Source organism: Pongo abelii, chromosome 1 (genome assembly GCF_028885655.2).
Source record: "Pongo abelii isolate AG06213 chromosome 1, NHGRI_mPonAbe1-v2.0_pri, whole genome shotgun sequence".
NCBI classification, from domain to species: domain Eukaryota; kingdom Metazoa; phylum Chordata; class Mammalia; order Primates; family Hominidae; genus Pongo; species Pongo abelii.
The window spans coordinates 217977440-217989759 of record NC_071985.2 but is presented as its reverse complement, the minus strand read 5'-3'; the positions used below and the strand labels follow the sequence as shown (position 1 = coordinate 217989759).

At 56.9% G+C, this 12320-nt stretch overlaps 1 protein-coding gene across 1 annotated transcript; it reads left to right on the top strand.

Moving 5' to 3' along the window:
- Positions 1-5: 5 nt before the first annotated feature.
- TMEM82 (transmembrane protein 82) lies at positions 6-6048 on the top strand. The gene is made up of 6 exons (XM_002811439.5): positions 6-613; positions 801-873; positions 986-1160; positions 2138-2558; positions 4930-5117; positions 5610-6048. The coding sequence occupies exons 1-6, from the start codon at positions 526-528 to the stop codon at positions 5694-5696; spliced, it is 1032 nt and encodes a 343-aa protein (XP_002811485.2). The 5' UTR covers positions 6-525; the 3' UTR covers positions 5697-6048.
- Positions 6049-12320: the final 6272 nt, after the last annotated feature.

The following is a 12320-nucleotide window of genomic DNA, read 5'->3' as shown; positions in this document are numbered from 1 at the left end:
TTCTCCTGCCTCAGCCTCCCGAGTAGCTGGGATTACAGGTGCCTGCCACCACGCCCGGCTAATTTTTTGTATTTTTAGTAGAGACGGTTTTACCATATTGGTCAGGCTGGTCTCGAACTCCTGACCTTGTGATCTACCTTCCTTGGCCTCCCAAAGTGCTGGGATTACAGGTGTAAGCCACTGCACCTGGCCTCCCTCAAGGAAGATTTCAAGTAAAGTGAACGCCAGACTTTAGCAGGGACAGAGACCAGAGACCAGCCCAGAGACACCTGTCCCTTCACCCCACACTGCCCAAATGGAGAGCCCGGGCAGCAGCTGGCTCCAGGCGCCCTGTGTGCCTGGAGCTGGGACCTTGCCCTTCTGGGCCTCGAAGGGTTAACACCCCTGGCTCTCCTCCCCTCCCCTCCCCTGGGCCTTTGACCCCTCCCAGCCTCTCTCCCTCCCTCCACTGACACCTTTGCCCAGTGACGTTGGTCTGTCCCTGTGTAGACCTGGCCAGAGGCTGGGGCTCCTTCCGGGGCTGCCATGTTCTCTCTTCCATCCCTCCCCTCCTGGTTCCCCGGCCTCCCCTCCCTCGAGTGGGGCTCTAGCCTCCTCGACTCCCTCCTGCAAGGTGAGCACCTCGCCCCATTCCTGCCTTGGCCCCGCCCCTTTCCAGCTCTTCACAGTGCAGGGTGGACCCCACCCACCTGGTCTCCCGACACCCCTGCCCCTTGGCCGCCCCCTCTGACCCTACCAACGAAGCCTGCTCTCCTAACACCCCTGCACGCTGCCTCGCTGCCTCCCTCCCGCCCCCTCAGGCCTGATTGGGGCCCTTGGAGTCTTGGTCCTGAACAGCCTCCTGAAAGTTTACTTCTTCGTGGGCTGTGCCAAGTGAGTGCCCACCTCATCCCCCCAGGGAATGTGGCTGGGGGCACGGGGACCCCCACCAGGAGTGGAGGGTGGCAGTTCTACACCCCTGCCCACACCCGTTCTGCCCCCACAGTGACCCGCAGCGGCGGCCCGAAAAAGAGCGGCTTCGGGCCCAGTGGGCCTCGCTGGAAACGGTGCACCTGGCAGGGCTGGCCCTGTTTCTGACGGTCGTGGGGTCCCGGGTGGCTGCCCTTGTGGTGCTCGAGTTCTCCCTCCGGGCCGTGTCCACGCTGCTGTCCCTCGGCAAGGTGAGGCCTCCGGGAAGGCAGTGGGTGGATCACTCCCCAGCCCAGGGCCCGGACTCACCCCTGGAATGTGGGCAGCAGGGCCCAGGTCCAGCATCCCAGCCTCTTCGCCATATTTTCCGTAAGACTGAGAACAGAGGCTGCAGGTTGCACCCCTGGGTTTGGTTGCTGAAGCGGCCACACTCACAGTGGATACAGTCCCAGTCCCAAGAAGACAAGAGCAACAGCTTCTGTAGATCCGGCTCCCCAAATGCCAGGCCCTGCGCCAAGTGCGCCACGTGCATCATGTAATCCTCACAGCCACGGGGTAAAGGTTTGCTCTGATTCCCCATTTCACAGATGGGGAAACTAAGGCTCAGAGAGTATGTGGCTTGTCTATGGTCAACAGATAGAGTCAGGCTTGGGACCCAGGTCTCTGAGACTCTGAACCACCACCCTTCAGCTAACAGTGGGCTCCAAGTACTAAGACGTGATTGAAGGCTGGGCGCAGTGGCTCACACCTGTAATTCCAGCACTTTGGGAGGCCGAGGCAGGCGGATCACCTGAGGTCAGGATTTCCAGACCAGCCTCGCCAACATGGAGAAACCCCATCTCTAAAAACAAAAACAAACAAACAAACAAATTAGCTGGGCATGGTGGCGGGTGCCTGTAATCCCAGCTACTTGGGAGGCTGAGGCAGGAGAATCGCTTGAACCCAGGAGGCGGAGGTTGCAGTGAGTGGAGATCGAGCCACTGTACTCCAGCCTGGGTGACAGAGCAAGACTCTGTCTCAAAACAAAAACAAAAACAAAAACAAAAACAAAACCCCATATGATTGAAATTAAGGTGAGAGAGATGATCCCCTAGGGCTTCATCTGAAGCCGATGTGGCCCCTTCGGGAACCATCCCCAAGGTCCCTTCAGGCTCTGGCCTCCTGTGACAGGCAGCATCTGTGGTGAGGCAGCCCCCACATCTCGGCCCCTCCTCTGCACTCCCTGCAGGGCTCCCAGGGTGCCGCCGAGAGGCTGCAGCTCTACCTGCTGTGCCAGTACTCGCTGGGCTGCGGGCTGACCTGTGGCCTGAGCTTCCTGCAGGAGGGCGCCCCTCACCGCACGCTGAACCTGCTGCTGAGCCTCGGGCTGGCCACTCTGCTGGGCCTGGGTGCCCGGCGCCTCCACCGCCACGTCTGCCGCCTCTACGAGCTGCACAGCAGCCAGCGCTACTGTGGGGTGTGCCTGGGCCTGCTGGCTGGTGCACACGGCCTCCCCCAGCTGCTGGGCCGTGCCCTGGCCGTGGCCTTTGCCGTGGGTGACCTGGCGGCTGTGGCCCTCATCAACCAGGACTTTCTGACCACCTCGGAGGCCATGCGATTCTGGACACCGCTCACCATCTGCTACACGCTGCTGGTCATCTACATGCAGGGTGAGCGCTGCGGGGCCTGCTCCATTCAATCCATGCACATCCCTCTGTCTGGGCCAGGCTGACAGCCATCAGCCCTCACTCTTGCCATCCCAGAGAGCCTGGTCAGGACAGAGGCTGTGTGGCGGGGGCAGTGCAGAGAAGCAGCATGTAGTGGGCACCCTGAGGGGGTAGTCTTTAGATTGGGCCTTGAAGGATGAGCAGGAGATCCCTAAGAGAACCGAGGCAGGGAAGAGAATCTTGGACAGAGAGAACCGCATGTGCCAATGCCCAGAGGGGAGACAGGGCATGGCAGCGCCAAACAAGCCACAGGAGTCCAGTGTGGCTGTCACCCCAAGGGCACGGGGAAGGGGTGAGGCTGGCCAGGTTCGAAGGGGCCTGTTGGAGAGCCCTCATCAGCCAGGTGAGGAAGTCTGATGAGAGGCTGCTGTCCAAGTTTGTTTGTGTTTTTGTTTTGTTTTGTTTTGCTTTTCTGTTTTTTGAGACAGGGTTTTGCTTGGTGGCCCAGGCTAGAGTGCAGTGGCGCGATCATGGCTCACTGCAGCCTTGACCTTCTGGGCTCAAGTGATTCTCCCACCTCCGCCTCCCAAGTTGTGGAGATTGCAGACACACACCACTATGCCAGGCTAATTTTATTTTTTGTAGAGAAGGGGTCAGCCAGGCACAGTGGCTCATGCCTGTAATCCCTGCACTTTGAGAGGCTGAGACAGGCAAATCACTTGAGGTCAGGAGTTCAAGACCAGCCTAACCAACATGGTGAAACCCTGCCTGTACTAAAAATACAAAATTAGCCCAGTGTGGTGGTCCGTGCCTGTAATCCAGCTACTCAGGAGGCTGAGGTACAAGAATCGCTTGAACCCAGGAGGTGGAGGTTGCAGTGAGCCAGGATCAAACCACTGCACTCCAGCCTGGGCGACAGAGAGAGATTCTGGAAAGAAAGAAAGAAAGAAAGAAAGAAAGAAAGAAAAGAGAAAGAGAGAGAGAGAGAAAGAGAGAGAGAAAGAAAGAGGTCTTGGCTGGGCAGAGTGGCTTACGCCTGTAATCCCAGCACTTTGGGAGGCCGAGGCAGGTGGATCACCTGAGGTCAGGAGTTCGAGATCAGCTTGGCCAACGTGATGAAACCCCCGTCTCTACTAAAAATATAAAAATTAGCCAGGTGTGGTGGCAGGTGCCTGTAATCCCAGCTACTTGGGAGGCTGAGGCAGGAGAATTGCTTGAACCCAGGAGGCGGAGGTTGCAGTGAGCCAAGATCGCACCATTGCACTCCAGTCTGGGCAATAGGGGTGAAACTCCTTCTCAAACAAACAAACAAACAAAAAAGAAGGGTTCTTGCCATGTTGCCCAGGCTGGTCTTGAACTCTTGGGCTCAAGCAATCCACCTGCCTCAGCCTCCTGAAGTGTTGGGATTACAGGCGTGAGCCACTGCGCCCGGCCTACTGCAGGGTTTTTTTTGTTGTTATTTTGTTTTGTTTTGAGATGGAGTCTTGCTCTGTCACTCAGGCTGGAGTGCAGTGGCACGATCGGCTCACTGCAACCTCCAACTCCTGGGTTCAAGCGATTCTCCTGCCTCAGCCTCCCAAGTAGCGGGACTCTGTCTCAAAAAACAAACAAACAAAAAAGAACAGGGCCAGGCATGGTGGCTCATGCCTGTAAACCCAGCACTTTCGGAGGCCGAGGCAGGCAAATCACTTGAGGTCAGGAGTTCAAAACCAGCCTGGCCAACATGGTGAAACCCCATCTCTACTAAAAATACAAAAAATTAGCCGGGTGTGGTGGCAGGTGCCTGTAATCCCAGCTACTCGGGAGGCTGAGGCAGGAGAATCACTTGAACCTGGGAGGCGGAGGTTGCAGTGAGCTGAGATCGTGCCACTGCACTCCAGCCTGGATGACAGAGTAAGACTCTGTCTCAAAAAAAAAAAAAAAAAAAAAAAAAAAAAAAGAACAGAAGCCGGGAGCCCAGCAAGGAGGCTTCTTGGAAAGAGGAAGTTGGTTGGGCCCAGGTGGGTCCACGGGAGTGGCGAGAGGTACTCAGCTGGGAATGTGCTTGGCAGAAGGAATTGCCAGGCTAACTGAGGGACTAGAGGCGGGTGTGCGGCAAAGAAAGGAGTCAGACCGATTCCTGCCACTGCGAGGCTGCGAGGCTGTGGGGCTCTGGCCTGGACCCGTTGGAGGCTTGTGGGCTGGGCAGTGAGTCCTGGAGGCAGAGCACCTGGTACTCTGCAGATACTCAGAGCAGGGGTGGGGACCAGAAGGATGTGATGGGAGGAGGGCTGCACGGGAAGGGAAGGCTCGTCCCGTGGAGGGTGGGTCAGGGAGCCGGGAGGTCCAGTCCGGGGTGTGGAGTCAGATGGTGACAGGCACCCGCATCCCACAGAGGAGCAGCGGCAGCACCCCGGCCTGCAGAGCCAGGTGCAGACAGTGCTGGTGCGCATGGGCGGCCTCTTCGTGCTGCTGCTGACCGTGGGTCGCTGGCTGGACCTGCTGGGCATCCTCGTCTCCCTGCTGGGCGAGCTCTGGTGTCTGGTGGGCGTCCGCACCCTGCTTGACCTCTGCCAGATACAGGTGGGCACCCCCATCCCACGTGTCCCCCAGACAATGAACCCTGCTTCAAACAGCCCAGGAGCCTCAAGAGGCTCAAGTTTAAGAAGAGCCGGCTGGGCACGGTCACTCACACCTGTAATCCCAAATACTCTAGAGACTGAGACCTGAGAATCACTTGAACCCGGGAGATAGAGGTTGCAGTGAGCCAAGATTGTGCCACTGCACTCCAGTCTGGGCAACAGAGTGAGACTCCATCTCCAAAAAAAAAAAAAGACAGAGCCAGGGTGACCTCCCTTGGGGGTCGGGGGCAGAGAGAGCTGGAATCACCTCTCCCACCCTCTGTCACCAGGCCAGGGCTGTCCTCCAGGTCACTAGCACTCCCCACCCTGTCCACAGCCCTCTCCAGCAACAACCCAGAGGCCCAAGGGGGAGGAAGTGCCCGCGTCACTGGAGGCCCGAGGCCCCCAGGGGGATGGGTGAATGGGTGGTGTCATTCTCAATGCTTTTCCTCAGGATTTTCCATCTCAGAGGCCTCCGGTGTCAACACCAAGCCAGCCCCTGCCCTCGGCACCCCAGTCCCAGAGTTCGGCCCCCTCCTGACCTGCCTCAGGAAGGATCTGGAGTCTGTCTCAAGCCCACCAGCCTGACCTTCGAGGTCTTGACCCCACGGCAATGCCTGGAGGCAGAGTGGCAGAGCTGGCCCCCTGCCTGGAGCTCAGCGCAGGCCCTGGGAGCCCCGAGAAGGGAAGGCAGGATTTGGGGATAGGAGCCTCTGGAGAGGGGACACCTGGGGACCCCTGGTTGAACCCTCTTTTTCTCGGGGTGGGCAATGATGCAGCCTCTCAGACCTGCCTTCCTGGGCAGGGGGTGGGGGGTGCATCCTCAGGAGGGCTCCCGCTTTACTGGTCGCCCTTCCCTTCTCCATGAACAATAAAGATGATGACTTTCTCAACCTGTGCTTAGAATCACGAACACACAGAGGCCAGGCGTGGTGGCTCACGCCTGTAATCCCAATACTTTAGGAGGCTAAGGTGGGCGGATCACCTGAGGTCAGGAGTTCAAGACCAGCCTGGCCAAGATGGCGAAACCCTGTCTCTACTAAAAATACAAAAATTAGCCGGGCATGGTGGCTCATGCCTATAATCCCAGCTACTGAGGAGACTGAGGCAGGAGAACTGCTTGAACCTGGGAGGCAGAGGTTGCAGTGAGCCGAGATTCGTGCCACTGCACTCCAGCCTGGTTGACAGAGCAAGACTCTGTCTCAGAAAAAAAACAACGACAACAAAGAATAATCACAAACACAGAGAGCGGGAAAGAGGCTTTTCTGAGGCCGCACAGCTCTTCTGGCAGGTCATGGGATATGTGCCTCAGGCTGGCCTGGCTGGGTCCCCTGGGGGACACGGCTCCTTGCAGACTGAGCAAAACCATTCTGGGTAGAGAACTGGGTAGAGTGGTGGCGGGGGCATGTAGTACCGTAGTGCCAAGGTGGCTGATGAGGTGAGGGGACGGGGGGGATGGACACTTGGTCTGGCACCCACCTGCAGTCTTGGGTGGATAGTGGCCATGTCCTGTCCCATCCCAGGCTGGGAAACAGCTGAAGGACGCACAATGCTGACCACGCCTCTGCTGGGTGCTCTGTGGTCCCCAGCCCCAACCCTGACTTCTCGAAGGCCATTGGCATCCTTCCCATCTCAGCCCGTTCAGGGCCCAGCTCAGGAAGGCCAAAGGGTTGGGTACCAGCTCCTCTGCCTACCCTCTGTGTGACCTTAGACAAGCCACTGCCCCTCTCTGAGCCTGGCAGAAGAATTACCACTGCATGCTGGGTGCCTGCCACGTGCCAGGTACTTTCACTGTTTCATTTCATTTTGACATCAGCCCCAGGAGGCAGGCACTGTTATCCATTTTTACAGAGTCAGAAACTGAGGCTCAGAGAAATTAAGTGACTTGCTCAAGGGCACACAGGCATTAAGTAGCAAAGCTAGGATTTGAATTCAGGTGGCCTGGCCCCCAGAGCTCAAGTGCTTTGAATGCTCCCTGCTACCCTCTTCTTGTTGAAAATCTGGGGCCAGGGAAACTAACAGAGATGAGAAATATGGCACGTCCATTACCGACAGGCTCTGGAATGTGGTTCCAGCCACCTTGGTGCAAGGGAGCCCAGCCCCAGCCCCCAGGGCCCTTTGGTTCCATGGGGATCCAGGGCTGCAACTCAGGGCCCTTTCCTAGGGGAAGCCCCACAGGGCAAAGCAGCCTCCCAGCCAGTGGTCTTTCTGGAGGGATTCGAGAGGCATGGGGGTGGCCCAGAAGGAGGCATTAGGGAGGAGGGGAGGCCTGGAGAGGACACCTTGAGGATTCCAGGCTCTGATGGGTCCCTCCCTCTCGACAAAGGCACCACACTCGCCCGAAGACTGCTGCTTGGGAGCAGGCGGGGGTGGCCCAAGGATCCTTCTTGCTCTATGCTCAGCGCACCTGGGATACAGAGCAGGCTGCACCCAAGGCAGGGCTGGGTGGTTTCAGCTCATTCCCCCAAGAATGGCCACCCCTTGGACAGCTCCAGCAGCACCCTTTGAACCGTGCTCCTAGCCCTACCACCAGGACAGGCCTCTCATCCCAGGGTGTGGTCGCTGGGATTGGGAAAATGCCTACGGAATCCCCTCCCCCAATGTAGGACCCAGTCCACCCCGCCTGGGAATGTGCTCTGTTCCCTCCAGGCAGGAAATGCGCCCCAGTCTGGGAGGAAATGGCTCAGTTAGGTGGGCACAGGGCCAGCCCCTTGCCGGACCCAGACTGGGCTCTGGGTTCCAAGCGGGGGCCAGTGTTTTTGCTGGAACGTGCTTCAGCCTCTGGATCCCTGGCACAGCCTGGGCCCCATTAGGGACAGGGCCAGGAGGGCACTGGACTCAGCAGTCCTTTCCTTTTTATGGGCACAGGGATTGTTTTCCAAACAAAAATCAGGACACGTGGGCTGGAATAGCATTCTTTTCTTATCGAAATATTTTCATGAAAAGACTGACAAGGGCATAAAATGAGCTCACTCTAAATGAGGCATTTAGCAAATCTCCACACCAAATGGAGAAAAATAGGCCTGAAGTCCAGCAGGCATAGGACAATCCAAATTGTATGGTCTGGGCAAAGCATGAGGCTGGGACCAGTTCCCCAAGGGGACCCTTAGAGCCTGACCCCTGGGGCCTGACCACCAGGACCAAGGTTCTAGGGTCAGGGCAACATCGTGCTGAAGAGGTGGGGCACCAGTGTCCTCAGGCCCCACATAAAGTGGGTAGTGACCCCTGGGGCAGCTGGGATTGGGGTAAGCTGGCCTCCCCATCCTGAGTCCCCTACTTCTGGCTTTTCTGAGCTCTGGCATTTTCTTTCTGAGGACTTAAATTTCTTCACCCGTTCATTCATTCAGTAAGTCATCACTGAGTACCTGCGTGGAGCCAGGCATTAGGCTGGCACTGAGGATGCTGAGAGGAGTAAGCGAGGTTCCTCTCCACAAAGTGCTGCAAAGAAAAGTAAAGCCGGAGGTCAGGCATGGTGGTTCACGCCTGTAATCCCAGCACTTTTGGAGGCCGAGGCGGGCAGATCACCTGAGGTCAGGAGTTTGAGACCAGCCTGACCAACATGGAGAAACACTGTGTCTACTAAAAATACAAAATTAGCCGGGCGTGGTGGCGCATGCCTGTAATCCCAGCTACTCAGGAGGCAGAGGCAGGAGAATCACTTGAACCCGGGAGGCAGAGGTTGTAGTGAGTCGAGATTGTCCCACTCCACTCCAGCCCGGGCAACAGAGTGAGACTCTGTCTCAAAACAAACTAACAAACAAAGAAAAGTAAAGCCGGGTCAGGGGACAGAGTGACGGGGGGCAGGAGTGAGAGAATGTGTATTTGTTATCTACAGCTGCGTCACAAATTACCCCCCAAATTTGAAGAGTTTAAAACAACAGACATTGATCATCTTGCTCTTTCTGTGGGTCAGGGATCTGGGTGCTGCTGAGCCAGGTCCTGTGTCTCAGGGCTGCTGTCAAGGTGTCAGCGAGGCTGTGGTGTCGTCTTAAGGCCCAGGGCCTCCCTTCTTCCTTGCCACATCGGCCTCCTGCAGGGCAGCCCTACAACGCGGCCGTTGGCTTTCCTCAGAGCCGACCAGGGAGAGGGGTGGAGGACAAGGGAGCCCACGCTTTGTGACTCAATGCTGAAAGTGACATCCTATTGTTTTGGCCACAATCTATCATTGAGGAGAGGTCCCCAGGTCCCACCTACCCGAGGGGAGGGCATGGATCCCAGGAGGTGGGGATCCTGGGGGCATCTCAGAAGCTGCCATCCGCGGAGGGCTCCTGTGAGGAAGGGGCATTGGAGCAGAGACCTGAACAGAGTGAGGGGGCAAACAAGCAAACAGTGGAGGGAAGAACTTCCCAGGCAAGAAGACAGCTCAGCAAGGGCCTTGTGGCAGGAACAGGCCGAGGCGTTTAGGAAGGTGGTAGAGCAGGGCACAGTGGCTCACGCCTGTAATCCCAGCACCTTGGGAGGCTGAGGTGGGTGGATCACGAGGTCAGGAATTCAAGACCAGCCTGGCCAAGATGGTGAAACCCCGTCTCTACTAAAGATACAAAAATTAGCCAGGCGCGATGGCGAGTGCCTGTAATCCCAGCTACTCTGGAGGCTGAGGCCAGAGAACTGCTTGAACCCAGGAGGCTGAGGCAGAGAATTGCTTGAATACGGGAGGCGGAGGTTGCAGTGAGCCCAGATCGCACCACTGCACTCCAGCCTGGGTGACAGAGCCAGACTCTGTCTCAAAAAAAAAAAAAAAAAGGAAGGTGGTAGAGAGGGTGGAGCGGCTGGGCCTGGAGCCCTGGGCGAGGCTCTGGACTGCGTTGCCCTGAGGGGAGCCAGCGAAGGGTTTTGCACAAGGACATGATGGAAGCTGACATATACCTTGAGAGGAGTCCTCTCGTGGCTGTTTTCAGAATAGTTTGGAAGCATCTGTAATAGCCCAGGTGAGAAGACAGGCGTTCCCAGGCCAACGGGGTGGTATTGAAGCCCAGGTGGGTTTCAAGGCTCTGGAGTGGACTGAGGGACTGGGGAGGGGTCAGCGCTGCTGCAGCAGAGGGGGTGAGGGGTGCAGTGGTGGGAGATGCTGTCTCAGGGGTGGGTTGGGGCGGGATCACACAGGGCCAGGGTGAGGGGCTTGGCATTGTCCCGGAGAGCAGCGGGGAGCCACAGAGGGCTGTGCACAGAAGGGCGTTAGATGCTGCTTTAGTGAAGTGTTCTGGCTACTGTGAGAAGAGGGGATTGTAAAGAATAAGAGTGAGGCATATGGGCCAGGTGTAGTGGCTCACGCCTGTAATCCCAACACTTTGGGAGGCCGAGACAGGAGGATTTCATGAACCCAGGAGTTTGAGGCCAGTCTGGGCAACATAGTGAGACCTCATCTCTACAAATAATAAAAAAAATTACACTTTGGGAGGCTGAGGCAGGTAGATCGCGAGGTCAGGAGTACGAGACCATCCTGGCTAACACGGTGAAACCCCGTCTCTACTAAAAATACAAAAACAAAATTAGCCAGGCGTGGTGGTGGGCACCTGTAGTCCCAGCTACTCAGGAGGCTGGGGCAGGAGAATGGCGTGAACCTGGGAGGTGGAGCTTGCAGTGAGCTGAGATGAGCTGAGATTGTGCCACTGCACTCCAGCCTGGGCAACAGAGCAAGACTCCGTCTCAAAAAAAAAAAAAAATACAAAAAATTAGCTGGGCGTGGTGGCGGGCGCCTGTAGTCCCAGCCACTCGGGAGGCTGAGGCAGGAGAATGGCGTGAACCCAGGAGGCGGAGCTTGCAGTGAGCCGAGATGGCGCCACTGCACTCCAGCCTGGGCGACAGAGCGACACTCTGTCTCAAAAAATAAAATAAAAGGAGCAAGGCAGATCCAATTTTAAGGACTCCCTTTAGGAAAAATAATACAGAATTCGTATGAAAGTGACTATTTTTTTGGGTGGGGGGGAGAACAGAGTCTCACTGTGTCGCCCAGGCTGGAGTGCAATGGCATGATCTTGGCTCACTGCAACCTCCGCCTCCTGAGTTCAAGCGATTCTCCTGCCTCAGCCTACTGAGTACCTGGGATTACAGGCTCACACCACCACGACCGGATAATTTTTGTATTTTTAGTAGAGACGGGGTTTCACCATGTTGGCCAGGCTGGTCTCGAACTCCTGACATCAGGTGATCTGCCTGCCTCAGCTTCCCAAAGTGCTGGGATTACAGGCCTGAGCCACTGTGACTGGCCAAAAGTGACTAGTTAGAACAAGGAGAAAAAGCACAACAAATGACTGGAGACTTGGAGATTTGGGTCCTTCTTCTGATGTCTCCCTGGACAGTTTGCTAGGCGTTCTTCATGGACATGCCTCCTGAGTGAAACCAGCTTCCCTCTTTGTCTAGAACACTCTGTAACTCCCAGAAACTCCCAGCCTTCACAGGGGCCCGTGGAAGTGAGGCCATGAGGATAAGTTTTATTAACTTCACAATAAGCCCACCTCTGGCTAAGAGAGAAGAGGGCGAGACCCACAGGGGCAATGGCAGGTTCCAGGCCACATTGTGCTTTAGTAAGGAGGAGGCTTAGGGCTTGAGGGTGCGGAGATAGATCAGCAAGGGCGGATGTTGGGATAGATGCTGCTGGGAGTGGAGGGTCCCAGTGGGATGGGGGCTCAAGGAGGGGGCTGGGATCAGTGAAGGTTTGGGGCTAGCTCAAGGACCCTCCCAAATAAGGGGCAGAAGGGCCCTGACTGGCAAGGCCTAGGGCGAGGAGGGGCCCCCTCAGTCGGCTGAGCCTCAGGCCCCTCCTTGGCCTCTCCCACACTTCTCAGCCCCTCACCCTGGAGCCTGTGCTGATTTGCTGAGTGGACGGTCTGGCCGTGGGAACCAGCACGCCTGGTCAGAGCCAGTTCAGGCCCCTAAACCAGAGCGGGATTAACGCGGAGACAATATTGTCACAGCCAGGTCTTGGGAAGCTGGGCTCTGCCTGGGTGAGGCAGTGGGACACAGGATTGGAGCCTGAGAGCGGACACCATGTGGCTCTAGCTGTGGCCTGGTCGATTGCCACTTGGCCTTTTTTCCTTTTTTCTTTTTTTGGCGGAGTCTTGCTCTGTTGTCCAGGCTGGAGTGTACTGGCACGATCTCAGCTCACTGCAACCTCCGCCTCCCAGGTTCAAGCAATTCTCCTGCCTTAGCCTCCTGAGTACCTGGG